An 18,755-nucleotide genomic window follows, 5' to 3' on the forward strand; every position below is an offset into this window, starting at 1 on the left:
TATGTATAAGTTGCCAAGGATTCCTAATGTTCAGTAGACTAGCACTACACTCATACATATAAACTTTCACACTTTTCCAATTAAAAAAGATGCATATAAATTAGTTTAAAACCATTCCAATTAAAAAAGATGCATATAAATTAGTTTAAAACCAATCCAATTAAAAAAGATGCATATAAATTAGTTTAAAACCAATATCAACATAAAATACAACATTCACAAAAACAAAAATATAATTGAAGCAACCCTATATGTTAAACAGATAAAGAAAACATACAACTTGTTTTCTTCACAGATACAGCGCTAAAGATGCAAATGAAGAATATGTTTATCAGATAGGAATATGCACAGATGCTGTGGATGTAGCAGAAGTCCCAGAAGCAAAGGACAAAAACATAGCAGCCTACCAGTTCATGAATGTCAATGGTAAACCAGAGTTTACGGGAGGTCATACAGTGGGGAGGTACAACAATGCATCATTAACCAAAGGGAGTAAGTAAATTTCTCTTTCAAAACTAATGAATTTAAAATTAACATTGACACAATTATGGTATATAAAGCATACCAAGTTTCAAAGGGATCGGTCAAAAACTGAGTTAGGATATCTCTGAACAAGATAAAAATATTGTTCTCTGGACAAGAAAAATACTGTAATAAACAAAAGGCAATAAATTTCAATTTTCAAATCAAAATGCTGCCTAGCCTAGGGAAGCACAACGAGTTCCAAGTTTCAAAGTGATTGGTTGAAAACTCTGAGAGTAGATCTGTGGACCAAAATTTTCTGTCTGCCTATAAGCTAACAGACTTTCAATGCCATACCATTATATTTCTGTCTAATCTTGATGGGCTCGTTAAAAAAGGATAAGATTCTACTTTATTTGTTCTGATCTTTTCAGCTGGTTGGATTCTTCTTGAGTTCAGAAATGGAGATGCGTATCATACTCATTGCAACAAGGAGAATCGACGTGCCAGAATCATGATTATTTGTGATGAAGATGTCAGTGTTGGGGTAAGTACAAATAGGCTGGATTTCAAACCATATTATCCTGTAGGTCAAAGGTTACAACAATAATGAGTCTAGGTCAATGGAGACAAGATCATGGAGTCTGAAGGTCATAGGTTTCAATGTTGAAACTATAGGTAAGATATTAAAGGACTGCTGTGACTAGGTCAAAGTATACAACCCTGTTGAGTATAGGTCATAGGTCACCACATTGCTGAAACTGTATGTAAGGGGGCTTGAGGTTACAATACTGCTGAGACTGAAAATCAAAATCCACAACACTGCTGAGATAAGGTGAAAGTTTAAAATCCTGCTGAGTGTAGGTCAAAGGTCACAACATCGCTGAAACTGTATGTAAGAGGGCTAGATGTTACAATACTGCTAAGACTGCAGAAAGTCAAAGTTCACAGAACTGCTGTCAGAGACTGAAGGTCAAAGGCTGTAACACTGTTGGAACTAGATTAAAGGTTAGAAATAGGGTGGTAGAGCCATTGCTGTAGTTCTTAAATGGTGGGTCGATTGGTCCTGAGGGTATGCAGGGATTGAGTAGTTAGTGTTAGCTAATTGATCCAGGAAAAAAAACTCAAATAGGTTGGAGATGGGTTTCTTCAATTCATTAGGTAATTTGTTTAATGGTTTCTCCCATTATTGGACTTCTTCAGGTTGTGTGAAGACTGAAGAAGCCCAAAAGTGGGCGAAACCAGTAGACAAACTACCAAATAAATTGAAGAAATCTGTCTCCAGCCTATTGAAATTGTTTTTACTGGATTTTAGATCAAAGGTTACAATGATGTACTGAGACTATATCAGTTTGTCATTTATTTGTCAAAAAAATTTCATTTGCTGGTAAATTTTTAACTTTCGGGATAAGTAGTACTTTTGAAATAGGTTTTGTATTTTTGGGACCAACATTTTATTTTTGGTGTATCCCAAGTTTTATTGAGTTTCATATCTTAACTGAATTTTCTGAATTATCATTACTAAGATAAGATGGGAAATACTTAGAGTTAAAGAGGGTCTCTGAGTTATCAAACAAGGAGTTAAGAGGTTCTTCGAGTTATCAAACAAGGAGTTAAAGAGGTTCTTCAAGTTATCAAACAAGGAGTTAAGAGGTTCTTCAAGTTATTAAACAAGGAGTTAAGAGGTTCTTCAAGTTATTAAACAAGGAGTTAAGAGGTTCTTCGAGTTATCAAACAAGGATTTAAAGAGGTTCAAAGAGGGTCTTCGAGTTATCAAACAAGGAGTTAAAGAGGTTCTTTGAGTTATTAAATAAGGAGTTAAAACGGGTCTTCGAGCTATTGAACAAATATACTGTATTTCAATCAAAATAAAAATGTAATAAAAAATCCTGTTGTTTCCTGATTTCAGTCTGAGACTATCAATATTTTTGAAGAAAACACCAATAAGACGGGTGATTGTTATTACTTGTTTGAAATGGCCTCCAGTGCAGTCTGCGGTAGCAAGCCAGTGGTGACGTTTGGACTAAGTTTAGGATCTATTTTAGTGATTGTGTGAGTATAATACACTGCTTTTCCACGTCCAGGTGACATTAAACAACAAACACAAACAGGCCCACAATTCACTGTGCAATGCCACTTTATGAAACACTAATCCAACAAATACTTACTATTTATCCCAATTCTGACAAATTAATTCAATATGCACCGAAATAAAGAAATCATCAACCTGCAGTATATCCTCAACCACAAGAAATGTAATTTATACATTTTATGCTTATTGTGCTGAAATGACAATAGATGTTTTGTATTTATGCTGAAATGACAATAGATGTTACTATTTGTGCTGAAATGACAATAGATGTTGCTATTTGTGCTGAAATGACAATAGATGTTGCTATTTGTGCTGAAATGACAATAGATGTTGCTATTTGTGCTGAAATGACAATAGATGTTGCTATGTGTATTGTGTATTGAAATGACCATAGATGTTGCTAGGTGCACTGGAATTGTACTGAAATTGCAATCGATGTTTCTTTTGTACTGTTGACTCTTGGGATTTTGCTTTGGTACCTCATTTGTAGCACTACATATTATTTACAAGGGCCATACACAGTGGTTATACTCACCTTTCACCTATGTCAGGGTTTGATTCCCTTATCAGATGTGAAAAGGTATGGGGTCTTCTGCCCAATCCTGTGGGTTTTCTCCAGGTACTCAGGTTGTTGCCCACTTTAAGACCCCTTGCTCACTTAAATCCGGGCCAACAAGAGTGATTGTAAATCCGAGCCAACAAGAGTGATTATAAATCCGGGCCAACAAGAGTGATTGTAAATCTGGGCCAACAAGAGTGATTGTATATCTGGACAAACAAGAGTGATTGTATATCCGGGCCAACAAGAGTGATTGTAAATCTGGGCCAACAAGAGTGATTGTAAATCTGGACCAACAAGAGTGATTGTAAATCTGGGCCAACAAGAGTGATTGTAAATCCGGGCCAACAAGAGTGATTGTAAATCCGGGCCAACAAGAGTGATTGTAAATCTGGACCAACAAGAGTGATTGTAAATCCGGGCCAACAAGAGTGATTGTAAATCTGAGCCAACAAGAGTGATTGTAAATCCGGGCCAACAAGAGTGATTGTAAATCCGGGCCAACAAGAGTGATTGTATATTCGGGCCAACAAGAGTGATTGTAAATCCAGGCCAACAAGAGTGATTGTAAATCCAGGCCAACAAGAGTGATTGTAAATCCAGGCCAACAAGAGTGATTGTAAATCCGGGCCAACAAGAGTGATTGTAAATCCAGGCCAACAAGAGTGATTGTAAATCCGAGCCAACAAGAGTGATTGTATACCCGGACAAACAAGAGTGATTGTAAATCCGGGCCAACAAGAGTGATTATAAATCTGAGCCAACAAGAGTGATTGTATATTCGGGCCAACAAGAGTGATTGTAAATCCAGGCCAACAAGAGTGATTGTAAATCCGGGCCAACAAGAGTGATTGTAAATCCAGGCCAACAAGAGTGATTGTAAATCCGGGCCAACAAGAGTGATTGTAAATCCAGGCCAACAAGAGTGATTGTAAATCCGAGCCAACAAGAGTGATTGTATACCCGGACAAACAAGAGTGATTGTAAATCCGGGCCAACAAGAGTGATTATAAATCTGGGCCAACAAGAGTGATTGTAAATCCGGGCCAACAAGAGTGATTGTAAATCCGGGCCAACAAGAGTGATTGTAAATCCGGGCCAACAAGAGTGATTGTAAATCCGGGCCAACAAGAGTGATTGTATACCCGGACAAACAAGGGTGATTGATATACAATGGATTAAGTTGATAATTGTTTTGCAATTGTTATAGAATAAATAAGATTTTGATTTTTAAAAAGTTTATTTGAAGGTTTCTGTGGTGATAAAAACGATATGTTGAAATCCTGTTTTAATCGTTATGCCTACCACTTAGTAAAGGAGGGAGATGATAATAGTACCTTACAACCATACAAAGATTATGTAGAAAATATCTCATGAACCCCTATAAAATATAGTTTATACTCACACCATAACATTACAACATCAAGTTCAACACCTGATTAGAAATTGATGATCAACAGTCAAGGATGAAGCTCAAAGGTAACACTTGATTATTTTCATAATAAAAATACAATGTGCATAAAACTTCTATAGGCTTTAATAAAAGTATAAATAATTATCATTCCTTATATGCAGAATATATATGTGTTCAATTGGTGTGCGAGAATATGTAAGTTTATATTGGTACACCAGATCTAGAATATGTATAATTCTTTTGGTATGTGAGACCATATAAGTTACATCGGTGTGCAAGAATATTTATGTTTAATATTGATATGCAAGAATATGTATGTTCTATATAGGTATGCGAGAATATGTATGTTTTATTGGTATGAGAGAATATGTATGTTCTATTGGTATGCTAAAATATGTAGGTTCTATTGGTATACAAGATGATGTATGTTATATTGGTACGTAAAAATATGTATGTCCTATTGGTATGCAACACGACTATGTATGTTCTATTGTATGGTGTGTAGTCATAATGTATATATTGGTGTTTTGCGTACAATGATCTCTTTGCATGCCCGTACTATTGCTATACCATATATACCGGTAATAATCACTGCATAATTGGAGTGTGTGTGATTATCATTATACAGAATTTCCTATGTATGTGTGTGCGTATGTACCAATATATGAGCAGATGTACGAGTGGTGTTATGTAGTTGTGTAATAATCATTATACAGAATTTCTTCTTTTGTGTGTGTGCGTATGCTGTACCAATGTATGAGCAGATGTACGAGTGGTGTTATATAGATGTGTGTAAGTACATAGATGTTGTGTGGAGATATTACAAAGTGCTCTGTTTAACATGTACATGTATCATTGTATTGAATAAAAAATATGTTACAAAAAAAAAAAAATCATAATAAAAAAAAACTTTCTTTCAACATATCTCAGTTAAGTCATGGACAGATTTTGTTTTATTGATGAAAGATAGAGGTATATCTATGCGAGCCCATGCTTAATTTGCTTTTATTATTAAAAGCAGTTTCATTATTCTCATAATGTATGCTGTGATTGCTCTGTACCATAATAGCATAATACTTTCTTCCTCCTCAGGTTTGTGTGTGTTGTTTTCCTCTACCTGGCTCTGGGTATTGTCTACCATCGATTTATGTTAGGATCCAAAGGCATGGAGCAGATTCCAAACTACTCTTTTTGGCAAGACTTTGGTAATCTCCAGTCTGTAAGTACAACAGCTAGCTGTCTTTATCATTGTGTACATTGTATTTATATTTTGCATCAAGACTGTAGATACGTTCTTGGTAATATGACAATAATGTGACGTAAAATTGGTTCAATGTTGATCTATGTTACGTCAACACTTTGCATATCATATCAGGTAACAATTGTCATAGCTTTCCATCAATCATTTAGGTGATTATGAACTGGTTTTCAGAAAGTTATTTATGATGTTAAATCAATATGCATTTTAAAAGGAAAACAGTATTATATTTAAGCATTGATGTCAATATTTTTTAGTTTCATAGGAGTATGAAAAAAAATTTGTTTGCAAACTGTTTGAATCCGCTATGAAACTAAAAAACAATTGACATCAACGCTTATAATTAATTTTTGAAAATAATTTTCTAATTTAAAACATGTTTTATGTACAATTTTACTGGTTTTATATGGGATTCTTTTTCTCAAATCAATACGCAACATCAATCGTCGTATTGAGACGTCACATTTTTCGCGCAATTCTCTGAATTTTTTTCATAGTGGTATGAAAAAAAATTTCAACCAATCAGAAAGCCGCATTCTGCGTACAAACAATGGAAAATTAATTATATGCATTTGACAAATTGTCAGATTGTTAATATGAATGCAATCTGGATGACAAATGAATAATCCTGTTCTCTTAATGGTATTTGAAGTATTGGTTCCTTTGTTCAGAGGAGGATTTGATGTATGAGAGTAAAGCTGTGCTGAATCTTAATTTGATTTACTTCAGGATGGCTGTAACTTTGTGTGCCGATCTGGAGGGTCACCTCAGAAGTCTACTTTTAAGGGTCTGGGGGATGACCAATTACAGGAAGAAGAGGACCGAGATGACCACTTGCTTCCCATGTAAACTGACCTTTCAGCTGATAGACACATTTACCAAAGCAAGTCATGACCCACACAGAGACAGGCGGCTAGAGAGAATGTTGTTGTGATTTGAAGATATTTCAACTGCTTTATGCAAAGTAGACAAAACAACTGTTAAACACATATCTGCATAGTGTACGTGATGTGTAATGGAGGATTCTCGGGTGTAAGGTTTTACTGCCATAAAATCAACCGGGGCAGTTAAAAATGGAAATTTACTTTCTTTGGTGTTATAGCTCCTTAACATATGAAATATATCCAAGTTCAACTTATAATTTAATTTTACTATACTTAACCCTTATGGAAATCTACTTTTCTTTACAATTTTTTTTTCCTAGAAATTATTACGCCTCTATCAGCCAGTCAAAAACGATGTTACAAATGTCGGCATTTTTTTAAAATTATTGGTTGATAACAAAACATTTTAAGCCAATGAAAATGCTTTTTACAAGAAATATTGAATTATACAAATAGTAAATGTAGCAGTTTTTGTGAGTTCTGAAAATTAACATGTTTTCACAATGATTTACTGTGTAAAGAATTTCATCAACCCACTAAATTATGGGAAAATCAGGAAATAACTAGATATCATGCTCAAGCTTTATAAGTCGTTAAATTTGCTGTGTCCTGCCGCACGGACCCCTTAAATATGCCAAAACAAATTAATATCACTAGAATAGATAATGTACTACAAATCTGTGTTGAAAATATGTGCATATCTACAGTGTATAAGTCAGGAAAAATAAACTCTGCTATAATAGATCTGGTTTTAATGAAATAAATGATTGAGAACTCTTAGGTTTGTTTATGGTTTTGATCCAAAAAAGGATTATTTCTTTGAATCAGCTTCTATTTTTGAAGCGACAATCCACTTTAAAATTTGAATTATTGAATGAAATGTGAATTTCCATGTACATGTAAACAGATCATATAGAGAGACAGAAAAAAATATTAGCTGTATTAGGCTGGAATTACACTTAAGTGTAATTTCAAGGTATGACAGGTTTTAAATTATTTTCATTGACTCATATTTTGCTATGAATCCTATGATATTCTTCGTTTTCACTCGCTTTAAAGTCATTTGATATATATGGTGAAAAGATTTATTATTAATTTTTTACATGAATTTTGTTTTGTGCTGCACATTTAAAATGCATTTATCATAGGAATTTGTAAATTCAAAGTCATAAATTTTAGGTAAGTAAGCTATATATTATTTTTTTTATTTTGCGTCCATTTCCTGTGGTGGGAAGTATCAGAGGTAACAGCTACTCTGAGTAAGGGCTGTACAGTACAATAGGTATAAATTAGGGTTTACAATGGCATATATAAGTTCTTTATTCTTTTTAATCACTTTGCTAATTTAAATTGGTCTGCCTGTAAAATTTTCTTCTAAAGTTTTTACTCAGTTTGCTTAAATTTTGCCACTTCTGCATCTTTAACGTTGTCATTGATATGTAACAATAGTCTTAGGGACTGTCAATGAAGGAAATCCCACAGTGTATCACCCCGGTATCACAAGTATGCACGCTATAGGTCTGGGTAAACAAAGATAGTCTTTATAAAGACTTCCCAGTATCGCCCCGGTATCACAAGTATATACGTTATAGGTCTGGGTAAACAAAGATAGTCTTTATAAAGACTCACCAGTATTGCCCCGGTATCACAAGTATAACTGTTATAGGTCTGTGTAAACAAAGATAGTCTTTATAAAGACTTCCCACTATCGCCCCGGTATCACAAGTATATACGTTATAGGTCTGGATACACAAAGATAGTCTTTATAAAGACTCCCCAGTATCGCCCCGGTATCACAAGTACATTGTATATACGTTATAGGTCTGGGTACACAAAGATAGTCTTTATAAAGACTCCCCAGTATCGCCCGGTATCACCAGTATATACGTTATAGGTCTGTGTACACAAAGATAGTCTTCATAAAGACTCCCCAGTATCGCCCGGTATCACCAGTATACACGTTATAGGTCTGTGTACACAAAAATAGTGTTTATAAAGACTCCCCAGTATCGCCCGGTATCACCAGCATATACGTTATAGGTCTGGGTACACAAAGATAGTCTTTATAAAGACTCCCCAGTATCGCCCGGTATCACAAGTATATACGTTATAGGTCTGTGTACACAAAGATAGTCTTTATAAAGACTCCCCAGTATCGCCCGGTATCACAAGTATATACGTTATAGGTCTGTGTACACAAAGATAGTCTTCATAAAGACTCCCCAGTATCGCCCCGGTATCACAAGTATACACGTTATAGGTCTGTGTACACAAAAATAGTTTTTGTAAAAGCTTCCCAGGGATTGCACTCGGTATAAGTGGGATCTCTTTCTAAATAGTTTGGATTGACGTCCTGAAAAGATTTTCATTTTCTGTGTTTCAAAAGGCTATGGGGATGGCTTTTTGAGACAAACTCCTCACCAGAAGCTGAGACATAATCACCAAGTCCTAATTTAAAATGAGCCTGGTCCAACAATCTAGATTGTTTGGGCTGTGTTTAAACAAAAACGGACTGTTTTTTTTTAACCTGATAGAAATCACAACATTGTTATGTTGCCTATGTCAAAACTGAGTATAATTGAACAATGCTAAAATATATAAAATTGTTGTGTGTATAGTTTTCTGTTGAAATTATGAATGATAAATTATTTGTTGTTTGTTCAAGTTGATTAAGATTTTGTGATAATTGTAAATATTCAAAATTGTATATTGTCTCTGTCATGGACTGTACAGTCATTGTAAACACCATGATTGACCACTTTGTAACGACCAACAGATGTGCTAATTTGATAGTTTTCTAAAAGAAATTATCGGATTTCATCTTGCTATCACTGATCAACGATACACATGGTAAATGAAAAACACGTGTGATTTTGCGTCTGACCAGACTCTGTATCAATTACCATCATCAAAGTATGGTCCTAAAAGAAAACAAACCATAATTCAAGTCTGTTAGCTAAGGGGGTTAAAATTGTTTGTAAGCGACTTGCCTTTATTTCATGGTGATAGATATTCTAGCGTAAACATAACACTAGCCAGAGCTTCGTGTGAAAGCCGTGTCCAACAGGCGCCATTTTGATTGAGTGATCACGTGAACAGATGGATCACGTGATTGCTAAATTTAGCCAAATCTCGCGAGAAAAACACTGTATTGTAAACAAAAATGGCGTCGGCAAAAATACCGGAGGGAATTACAAAATACGGGAATTTTGGCTCTCCTGCCGGGAGAAAATAAATGACTTGAAAATAAGGGAGATTTTGTCTCACGCCGGGAGGTATGGCATGTATGATACTAATATAATGGTTTTGTGACTTTTTAAAAAGAAATATGACTTTCTAGATACATGTGTGCTTATGATATAAGGTTACTGAGCAACATTTACTTGTTTAAAAAAAAATTCCATTTCATTATTTTGAAACATCTGTTGTGTTAGAGTTTGTATTTATAGTTGTCTAGACAGATCGAAATGCTGTACAATTCCATGTAGATGTTACTGTACAATGTGACACCACAATCAGAATGGTTGTTATAAGGTCAACTTCTGTTTTCTTTGGATGAGGGGAGATAACATGTATTCACTTTTCCACAGCTCAATTTTATGTATCCTAACATCTTAACATAACGTAGAAATACACTTGGAAGTATCTATCCTCTCAAACCATAATACTGGAACTCTCCAACCTTAGTATTGGAACTCTCCTATTCTCCAGAATTAATATTGTAACTCTCCAACCTTAATATTGGAACTCTCCGATTTTAATATTGGAACTCTCCAACCTTAATATTGGAACTCTCCAACCTTAATATTGGAACTCTCCGACCTTAATATTGGAACTCTCCAACCTTAGTATTGGAACTCTCCTATTCTCCAGAATTAATATTGTAACTCTCCAACCTTAATATTGGAACTCTCCGACTTTAATATTGGAACTCTCCAACCTTAATATTGGAACTCTCCAACCTTAATATTGGAACTCTCCAACCTTAGTATTGGAACTCTCCTATTCTCCAGAATTAATATTGTAACTCTCCGACTTTAATATTGGAACTCTCCAACCTTAATATTGGAACTCTCCGACTTTAATATTGGAACTCTCCAACCTTAATATTGGAACTCTCCAACCTTAATATTGGAACTCTCCGACTTTAATATTGGAACTCTCCAACCTTAATATTGAAACTCTCCAATCTTAATATTGGAACTCTCCAACCTTAATATTGGAACTCTCCAACCTTAATATTGGAACTCTCCAATCTTAATATTGGAACTCTCCAACCTTAATATTGGAACTCTCGAACCTTATACTGGTCTATTGATTAGACAATAGGATTTTTTAAAGAAATAAAAAAATTTAAAAAGAAAAAGTAATTTAGGCATTTTCCCTAGATATAGATAAGATACCATGTTATGGTCTGTTAATAGGACATGCGTCCATCCATCTGTCATCTTTTTTCTTGACTAAAATAAACATGATAAAAAAATAACTCTACTCTTGCAATAAATTCTAGGAGCATTGGTCTACATTCAATCATTCCAAGCATTTGTAGAACAGATTCTTGCTTTTGTAGGTGGTTGGTAAGATTTTATATAAGTTATTGGGATATTATTTATTTGGTAGCCACATTTTGTCTACTTTAACCAGTGGGCTTATTATTATAGACATCACTATTGGTAAAATTGTTTGTAAGAGTGGTACTTTTGCTGTTTACTTAAGTGATAATTATGTTGTAACACATATCTGTGTTTTTATATTGAAAATGTATGCACAAGAAAGATTGAAGGTTTATACATTACCTGTGAGAGATTAGAGAAAAAATGTTGAAAATCTTGATGGAAGTTATATAATTTACAGGTACTACATTTTGTAAGACAATAGACCTCTAAAATATTTAGATAAGGTCGGACCATCTCGACCCTGATATGAACTAACGGTATGTCAATATTTGGGTGTACATCATATATGCTAGTAAGTATATATAGACTGTTCCTTATTAGCTTCAGTAACAAAATACTCCTATCATATTTTTCCTGTTTGTCATTTTACTTGTACATATATTTATCATAAAGTGCTTTCTAACAATGAGAAATTATCATATTATCCTTTTATATATTTCTTTTCATATATCAAGGATGAATGTTTGTGTATGAGCAAGGACAACTTTGTATGAACAAGCTTGGCAAATGGTTCAACTTTAAGGAATGTATGTAATTATACTGTATGAAAATAAAAAATGTGTGGTTGAGAATTAAATATTTAACACGGGAGATATTGACAGAGATATTGAAAGAATATCTCAATATTAAATACACCTGTTTTGTGAAAATGTAGAACATGTGGATGACTTTCACAACAATGACTGCGGTTTGATTTTTGATTTACATACTTCAACTTGCCAACCCTTTGCTTTTGGAGAAAAAAGTCAGAGAATCCACAATATACACAAAAGAAAACTTCTTGATTACTGGTATTCGTAGTCTTAAAATGCAACCAAGCCGTTGGAAAAAGCAGCTGAAAATATGTAATAATAAGGTGCTAATTTGTGAAAAGGAGGTAGATAAATGTACATTTCTCAAGCTTTAATTTTTTATGTGTGCAGTCTCTCTAATAGACTTAAGATAAAAAGTTCACATTTACCTTTGGCTCGATTCTTCAATGGAAGATAAAAAAGCATTTGGCCAACTGAACTGCCTAATCATGTACTTTTTTCTGGGTTTAGCTGTTATAACTGGGGTAAAACAACAGCATCAGTGCTCCAGACTTCTCCAACAGGAGAGCAGTTAGAAAAAGTTATTCATGAATTTTGTGATTTAATTTAAATTTATTTTGTGAATACCAAATAATGTTAAAAGTTTCAGTTGGTTTTATATGTTATGTGTGATTGAAATAACCTTAATAGCTATGGTAATACAAAAACCTATGGTTGTTGAAAGTCTGACCACTACAATGTAATTGCTAAACTCACAAGTTGTGTCAAGTATTGAAATCCATAAGTTCTGTTAACTAAATGTCGTCCAAATGTTTACAAAAGTGCATGATTACTAATGAACAAGTAGGTTTTTCCTCAGAAATGATTCCAGTGTATTTTTGTGAAGATGAAGGGAAGGTGTTATGACTGTTATGAGTGGCTGTCAGATGTACATGAATGGGCGAGCAGTTAATGTACATGTATATTTGTTTTGTGTAATTGACATTGATTATTTTTCATCTTTAATTAAATAAAGGAAATATTTTAAAAAGTAGTTTGTTGTGTTATGCTGGAGTGTTGCTAGATCTTCACATACATTTTGGAATAGATGATATGTTGAATTATGTTTTTACCCCACCATTTGGTCAAATCACCCTTCGTCCTTGGTCCTTGGTCTGTCCGTAAACAATCATTGTTATCGCTATTTCTCAGAATGAACACAAGGGATCTTTCTCAAATTTCATGTTTAGGTTTCCCTTGGTCGCTAGCTTTAGTTAAGCATATTCCTGTATAAGACCAACCTGACAACACTATGGCCAACTGGAAGCCATCTTGGATTTTAACAATTGAAACTTCACTAACAATTTAATTAAAGTACTATATTGCTTGTATGTGTCTTTCTCAAATTTGAATGTAGAGGTTCCAGGTGGTCTCCAGTTGTGCATGCAAGTCTGATTGAAATAACTAAATGACAAAGAGTATGGCCATCTTGGATTTTGACAATTGCAGGTTGCTCCTGCTTTGTAGTGTTATATAAAGTTATTTAATGTTTTAAAGAAAGAGTGAAAGAAGAGAAAAGATCAGTCTTTCTTTTGACTGATATGGAACATTCAATGGTGGGCGCCAAGATCCCTCTTTGTCTGGAGATATCATTTTTCAACCAATTTCTTTGAACATTTATAGGTTTTATAATCATGGTATATACTTTTGTTTCTATGAATGGGATTTTAATTCGACTATTTTACAAAGGTTATTTTCCTTTGTTTATTTCAGTATTTTCATTAGACATATATTGTTCCTCCCCGAGGTACTCTTGTTCTTTCAAAGTACTGGAAGGATACTTCTCAAACTTCTCATTTAGGTTTTCCTTGGTTCCGTGTTGTGCCCATTTAATTTTGGAGCTGATTGTGAAAATAAAATTTGCTGACAGGCAGCTATTTTGGATTTTGACAGTTGAAATGTTTTGTAGACTTCATATATATGTTATCAAAGAAGATTTTGTTTTAATTCCTTTTAAAATATGATGAAAACATAGATTTGGGTCAAAACTTTCTGAATACTAAAATATACACTTTCCCATTGCAGCCTATTAAATCTGTCACAAACCATCTGTAAATAATGAACAATCCACTGCCAAAATATTAGTTATGAATTTTGTGAAGAGGAATTAAAACTGTTGGAGAACGATATGGTTGGTGTATCCGGAATGGTAAGGATTACACAAAATATCGATTGGCCTCATTAATTTATAAACAATTGTTGAGCTTAGCCAAACTAAACTGTTTTTATTTAATGTTTGATAATGAGGTATGATATTACCACTAGCGATAGTTTGATTGACAATATAGCTTCCGGTATATGATGACGCAGATACTTTTGGGTACAGTGGTTTGCTATTTTCTACATGCTATCCTGAATGGTATAGGATACTCGCTATGTGGACACACATCTCCATGTACTCTATGTCCAGTAGGACTCTGACAGTAATAATCCTGTATGGGATTAATAGTATAGCATACTGGCTATGTGGGCACACATTCCATTTTGATGATTTTTGTCTTATCACAGACACAGGCACTTGCATAGAAAATGTGATTTTCAAATTTTTTTTTTGATATGACAGTGGTATGTGTAATCTGTTAAGTACAAGGTTCCGTATTACACAGTACACATACCACTGATATCATTTTTTTTAATTCTCATTTTCCATGCAAGCGCCTTTGATCACAGACGATGTTTGCGTGAATACCGTTTAGATAGGGGTACCATAGCCATTTCCTCATCCAAATCAGTAGTGGTGTGCCCACCCCAGGTATCAGTGGCTGCTCTCACTCTTCTTAACATTGACCCCCATCAAGGTGTTTATTGCCCTTTTAGGGATGTTATTCCATTCCTGAATATTATATGGGACGTTGGCGCGCTTCCTAACCCTCCTATCAAGTTCGTCCCACAAATGCTCGACTGGGAACATATACCGGTATATGCACTGTATGGTGGCCAATCAAGAACTGGACTATTTATTTTAGCAAGAAAATCACGACAAACTTCGAAAAGAAATGTTGTGTAACTGATCTGTACTATTCCAATGTTTAATTTGTAATGATATACCAGCACATATGGTGCAAGAGTACCCCGAAAAATCTGCTGAAAACATGCAACGTCGAGCGAGGTCTACTGAATTTTAACTGAAGAACATTTTCATAGTGCGCGGAGGTAGCTCAGTGTAAAATTTGATTGAATTCAGACCACGAGTCTAAAAGTCATATTAGAAAAAACCGAACTTACGTTTCTTTTGTTCCCCGCTAGTGTAGTATCAGAGCTGTCATGTTGTATCATTATTCTATTTCATTTATTTTCATTTTATATGTGCTTCATGATATTACCTGGAGATATTCCATACCTAACTTTTGATAGTCATTATTGTCTATTGTAGCATCAAGTTTGACAAACACGGACTTGGTTTGTCTTGTGAGAGCTGGCACATCATGCACTCGCCGTACCAAGTTGTGCACTCGAAGAAAATTTACTTTTTTTCCGACCAAAGAGTGAGATTGCTGGAGTTTGCGATCTGCAACTTTTGATATATAAATCTATGAAGCATCAAGGATGACAGAGACCTTAAAGTCAAAAATAGATATTTCTCATCCCTTCTTAAGTATAGCGGTTTAGACAGAAGAGGCCCTTTATCTTCGTATATATTTTTAATAGGCTTGAAAAGGCAGGGTCAACATTTGGCCTCCCACTTCAATTTCTTATATTTTTTCACCATTTGTAGATTCAGCAAAATGATTCGTAACCACATGCTGTTGTTAAATAGCATACCAATTATATCAGTTTACAGTGTATAAATTTGCTTTGAAGTGGGGGCCGGCGCTTATGTTAAATCTCCAAAGGTGGGGCCGCGATGGCCGGGTGGTCAAGGTGTCCAGACACTTTATCACTAGCCCTCCACCTCTGGGTTGCGAGTTCGAAACCTATGTGGGGCAGTTGCCAGGTACTGACTGTAGGCCGGTGGGTTTTTTGTCCGGGTACTCCGGCTTTCCTCCACCTCCAAAACCTGGCACGTCCTTAAATGACCCTGGCTGTTAATAGGACGTTAAACAAAAACCAAACCAAACCCCAAAGGCGTTGACCCCACCTTTAAAATTGACGTCGACGGTTTTCTTACATTAACAGTTTGCTTTGGTAAGGGGAAGTCTAGAGGAGTTTTAATCTCCCACGACGATAAGCTGCCAACACTTATTAAATCGTATTTAGAATAATACTGGTGTTAATAATTATCACTATGATATATCTTTGACGTCAATATAAGCTGAACAATGTCATCTGTTGGCGAAAACAATCAACAGAAACTCATAATAGATTTATTAATACCAATAGCATTTTGGCTTAGTTATGTTAAGATGATGAATGCCATATTGTCCAACTAATGTATAACTGTGAATAAGTTTTTTTATCATTATAAATGTGACAGTAGGTGATGTTGAAAATAAATCTGCTTTGAGTACACTTTTTCTAATTTTATGGTGACATCTTATCGACATTTCCTTATACAACCTAGACTACAGGACATTAATTCAAACAGCATAATCGATCTTGTAATTTATCTTATCTTAAGGGGCCGCGGTGGCCGAGTGGTTAAGGTGTCCCGACACTTTATCACTAGCCCTCCATCTCTGGGTTGCGAGTTCGAAACCTATGTGGGGCAGTTGCCAGGTACTGACTGCAGGCCGGTGGTTTTTCTCCGGGTACTCCGGCTTTCCTCCACCTCCAAAACCTGGCACGTCATTAAATGACCCTGGATGTTAATAGGACGTTAAACAAAAACAAACCAAACCAAAAATCTTACCTTAATAGATATTAAAAATATGGTAGACTTCCGATAAGACTTAAGTCTGAGCAATGCCGAGCTAGCAATAGGAGTTGTTCTTAATGATCTGTAGGACATTTTTGAATCCCACGTCATTGTTTGGTAATCTGACAGATCATTCAAAGTAGTGGACACTTCTGCACTAGTCGTAATGATCAATTTGTCAGGGATATGAAATAATATTTCCATCACACTTCGAAAGTTCTCTCCACACAGTGATGAATTTAACGTAACAAATAATTCAAGATTCAATCTTTTGTTGAGCATTACAAAACATTTGAAAACCGGTCGAAAAGTATCTGAAATATTTCCTGGAATATATAAAATCTTAACTTACTTGTACATATGTATTTCCTTCTCTTGACGGGCGAGTACATCGTAACCAATTCGATACGCAGAACAAAGCAATTTCGTGACGATGAGCATCAATGTCAAAATGACTTCGTATCATCGCAGGATTTGTTTCATCCGTAAAAAATTGCGTAGCATTTCCGTAAGGTTGATTAAAATGACATATAACAATCACGTCATGTGATCTAGACTGCATCGATGCACTCATAGACGCCACCTAGATTAAAATTGAGGTTGTGGGACGTACTGTGGCGCCAATTATAAATATATAGTATGTATAAGAGATGCCTTTTGGTATATTGTTATTCCTTAAAACGGTATTTCACTTGATTTCACAACAGCCTTGAACTGGAATTCGACAGTGGGCTATGCCTATACAAGCCCTTAAAGACTATGTAAAACATAAGTTCATGACGACCTATATCGGACATGACACAAGGGTATCCTTTCGATAATGGGAAATGCATATCGGGAAATCCGTCTAAGCCAAATTATTGTTCTACGGAGAATACACTTGTATTTTGCTGATGCAACTTGAAGGTGAAACAACAAAATGTCATATATTAGTCATCATAAGTTGACAGATGTTTTCATCAATATATCAAGTCATTGTCATTTCTAACTATAAACCAATCGCGAAATATAACACTCAACAACTCCATACTAATATATATCAAGATAACATAAATAACTGATATTCGAAACTTTTATTAAAAACAACTTTTAATACACATTTCGAAAACAAGTAAAATATACAACGATATTACGGCATCTTATACTCTGATTGCAAATTCTGTTTTTTTTCAAAATCCTTACATTTTTCTTTGTTAGAGAAATATTATTCATTTGGCTTGAGTTTCGAAATACGGCCACGCTCCGATTGTATATCAGCCTTACTATGTATACATATATATATATATATATATATTCATTAATAGATCTATGAAAGAGAAAATAAAAGCAATATGTATATATATAAATATATTCAAACATGTTTTTGTATCGTATGTCTCATAACTCATTGATGTATATGAACCATTTGATAACCATAACACGACTGTATTAGAATGTACACACGACTCTCTCTCCTGGACCAGACGGAAGAGAATGTTTTTGTTAAGAACTGGTACTCAGACAGTACGTATGTCTACGTCTTCGTGTGTCCTTGTTACTGTCCACCGACTCCTCGTATTCTCTTCTTATAAATAATCCACTACACAAACAAGCTGATTTTTCGTCGCAATTTTTAGAAATTGTCTTCAGTTCCACAGTCTCGATATTTGAACTCCTCCTACAATACTTATTTTTGTATTTGCCCAATGCATCGTGACATGGATCACAAAGGTTCAGACTCGTTGAGTATGTCCTGATGGCTTCAATCACCCCCTTCAGTTCCTGTGTGTTGATGTACCGCCCGGCTCCTTTGCGCATCAGATAGATTAATATACTATATATTTTAGCGCACATGCTGCCAGATGTCTTCTTCAACTCTGCCAAAGTCACCATAACAATTGAGTTTCCATGATCATCTTTCTCGTTTAAAGGTATCCCCGCGTCTAATAGCATCTTTACATGTCCCAGGTTGCCATTCTGTACCGCTTTAAACAGGTATTTGGTTGCCTTACAAGTGTCTGAACTGGTCTCCATTGTAGTTGTGTTATGATTGCAGAGCCGGTT

The 18,755-nt window shown here is 34.9% G+C and overlaps 1 protein-coding gene across 2 annotated transcripts; it reads left to right on the forward strand.

Moving 5' to 3' along the window:
• Positions 1-295: 295 nt before the first annotated feature.
• LOC117344594 (cation-dependent mannose-6-phosphate receptor-like) lies at positions 296-9,372 on the forward strand (the record flags this gene model as incomplete). Of its 2 annotated transcripts, XR_004536219.1 has the most annotated exon segments (6): positions 296-492; positions 897-1,009; positions 2,372-2,514; positions 5,620-5,746; positions 6,515-8,261; positions 8,491-9,372. XR_004536219.1 is itself a non-coding variant. In XM_033907397.1 (5 exon segments), coding segments are annotated over 5 exon segments (700 nt in total), but the record flags the coding sequence as incomplete, so codon positions are not given.
• Positions 9,373-18,755: the final 9,383 nt, after the last annotated feature.

Source organism: Pecten maximus, chromosome 16, assembly GCF_902652985.1.
Source record: "Pecten maximus chromosome 16, xPecMax1.1, whole genome shotgun sequence".
Classification (NCBI taxonomy): Eukaryota; Metazoa; Mollusca; class Bivalvia; order Pectinida; family Pectinidae; genus Pecten; species Pecten maximus.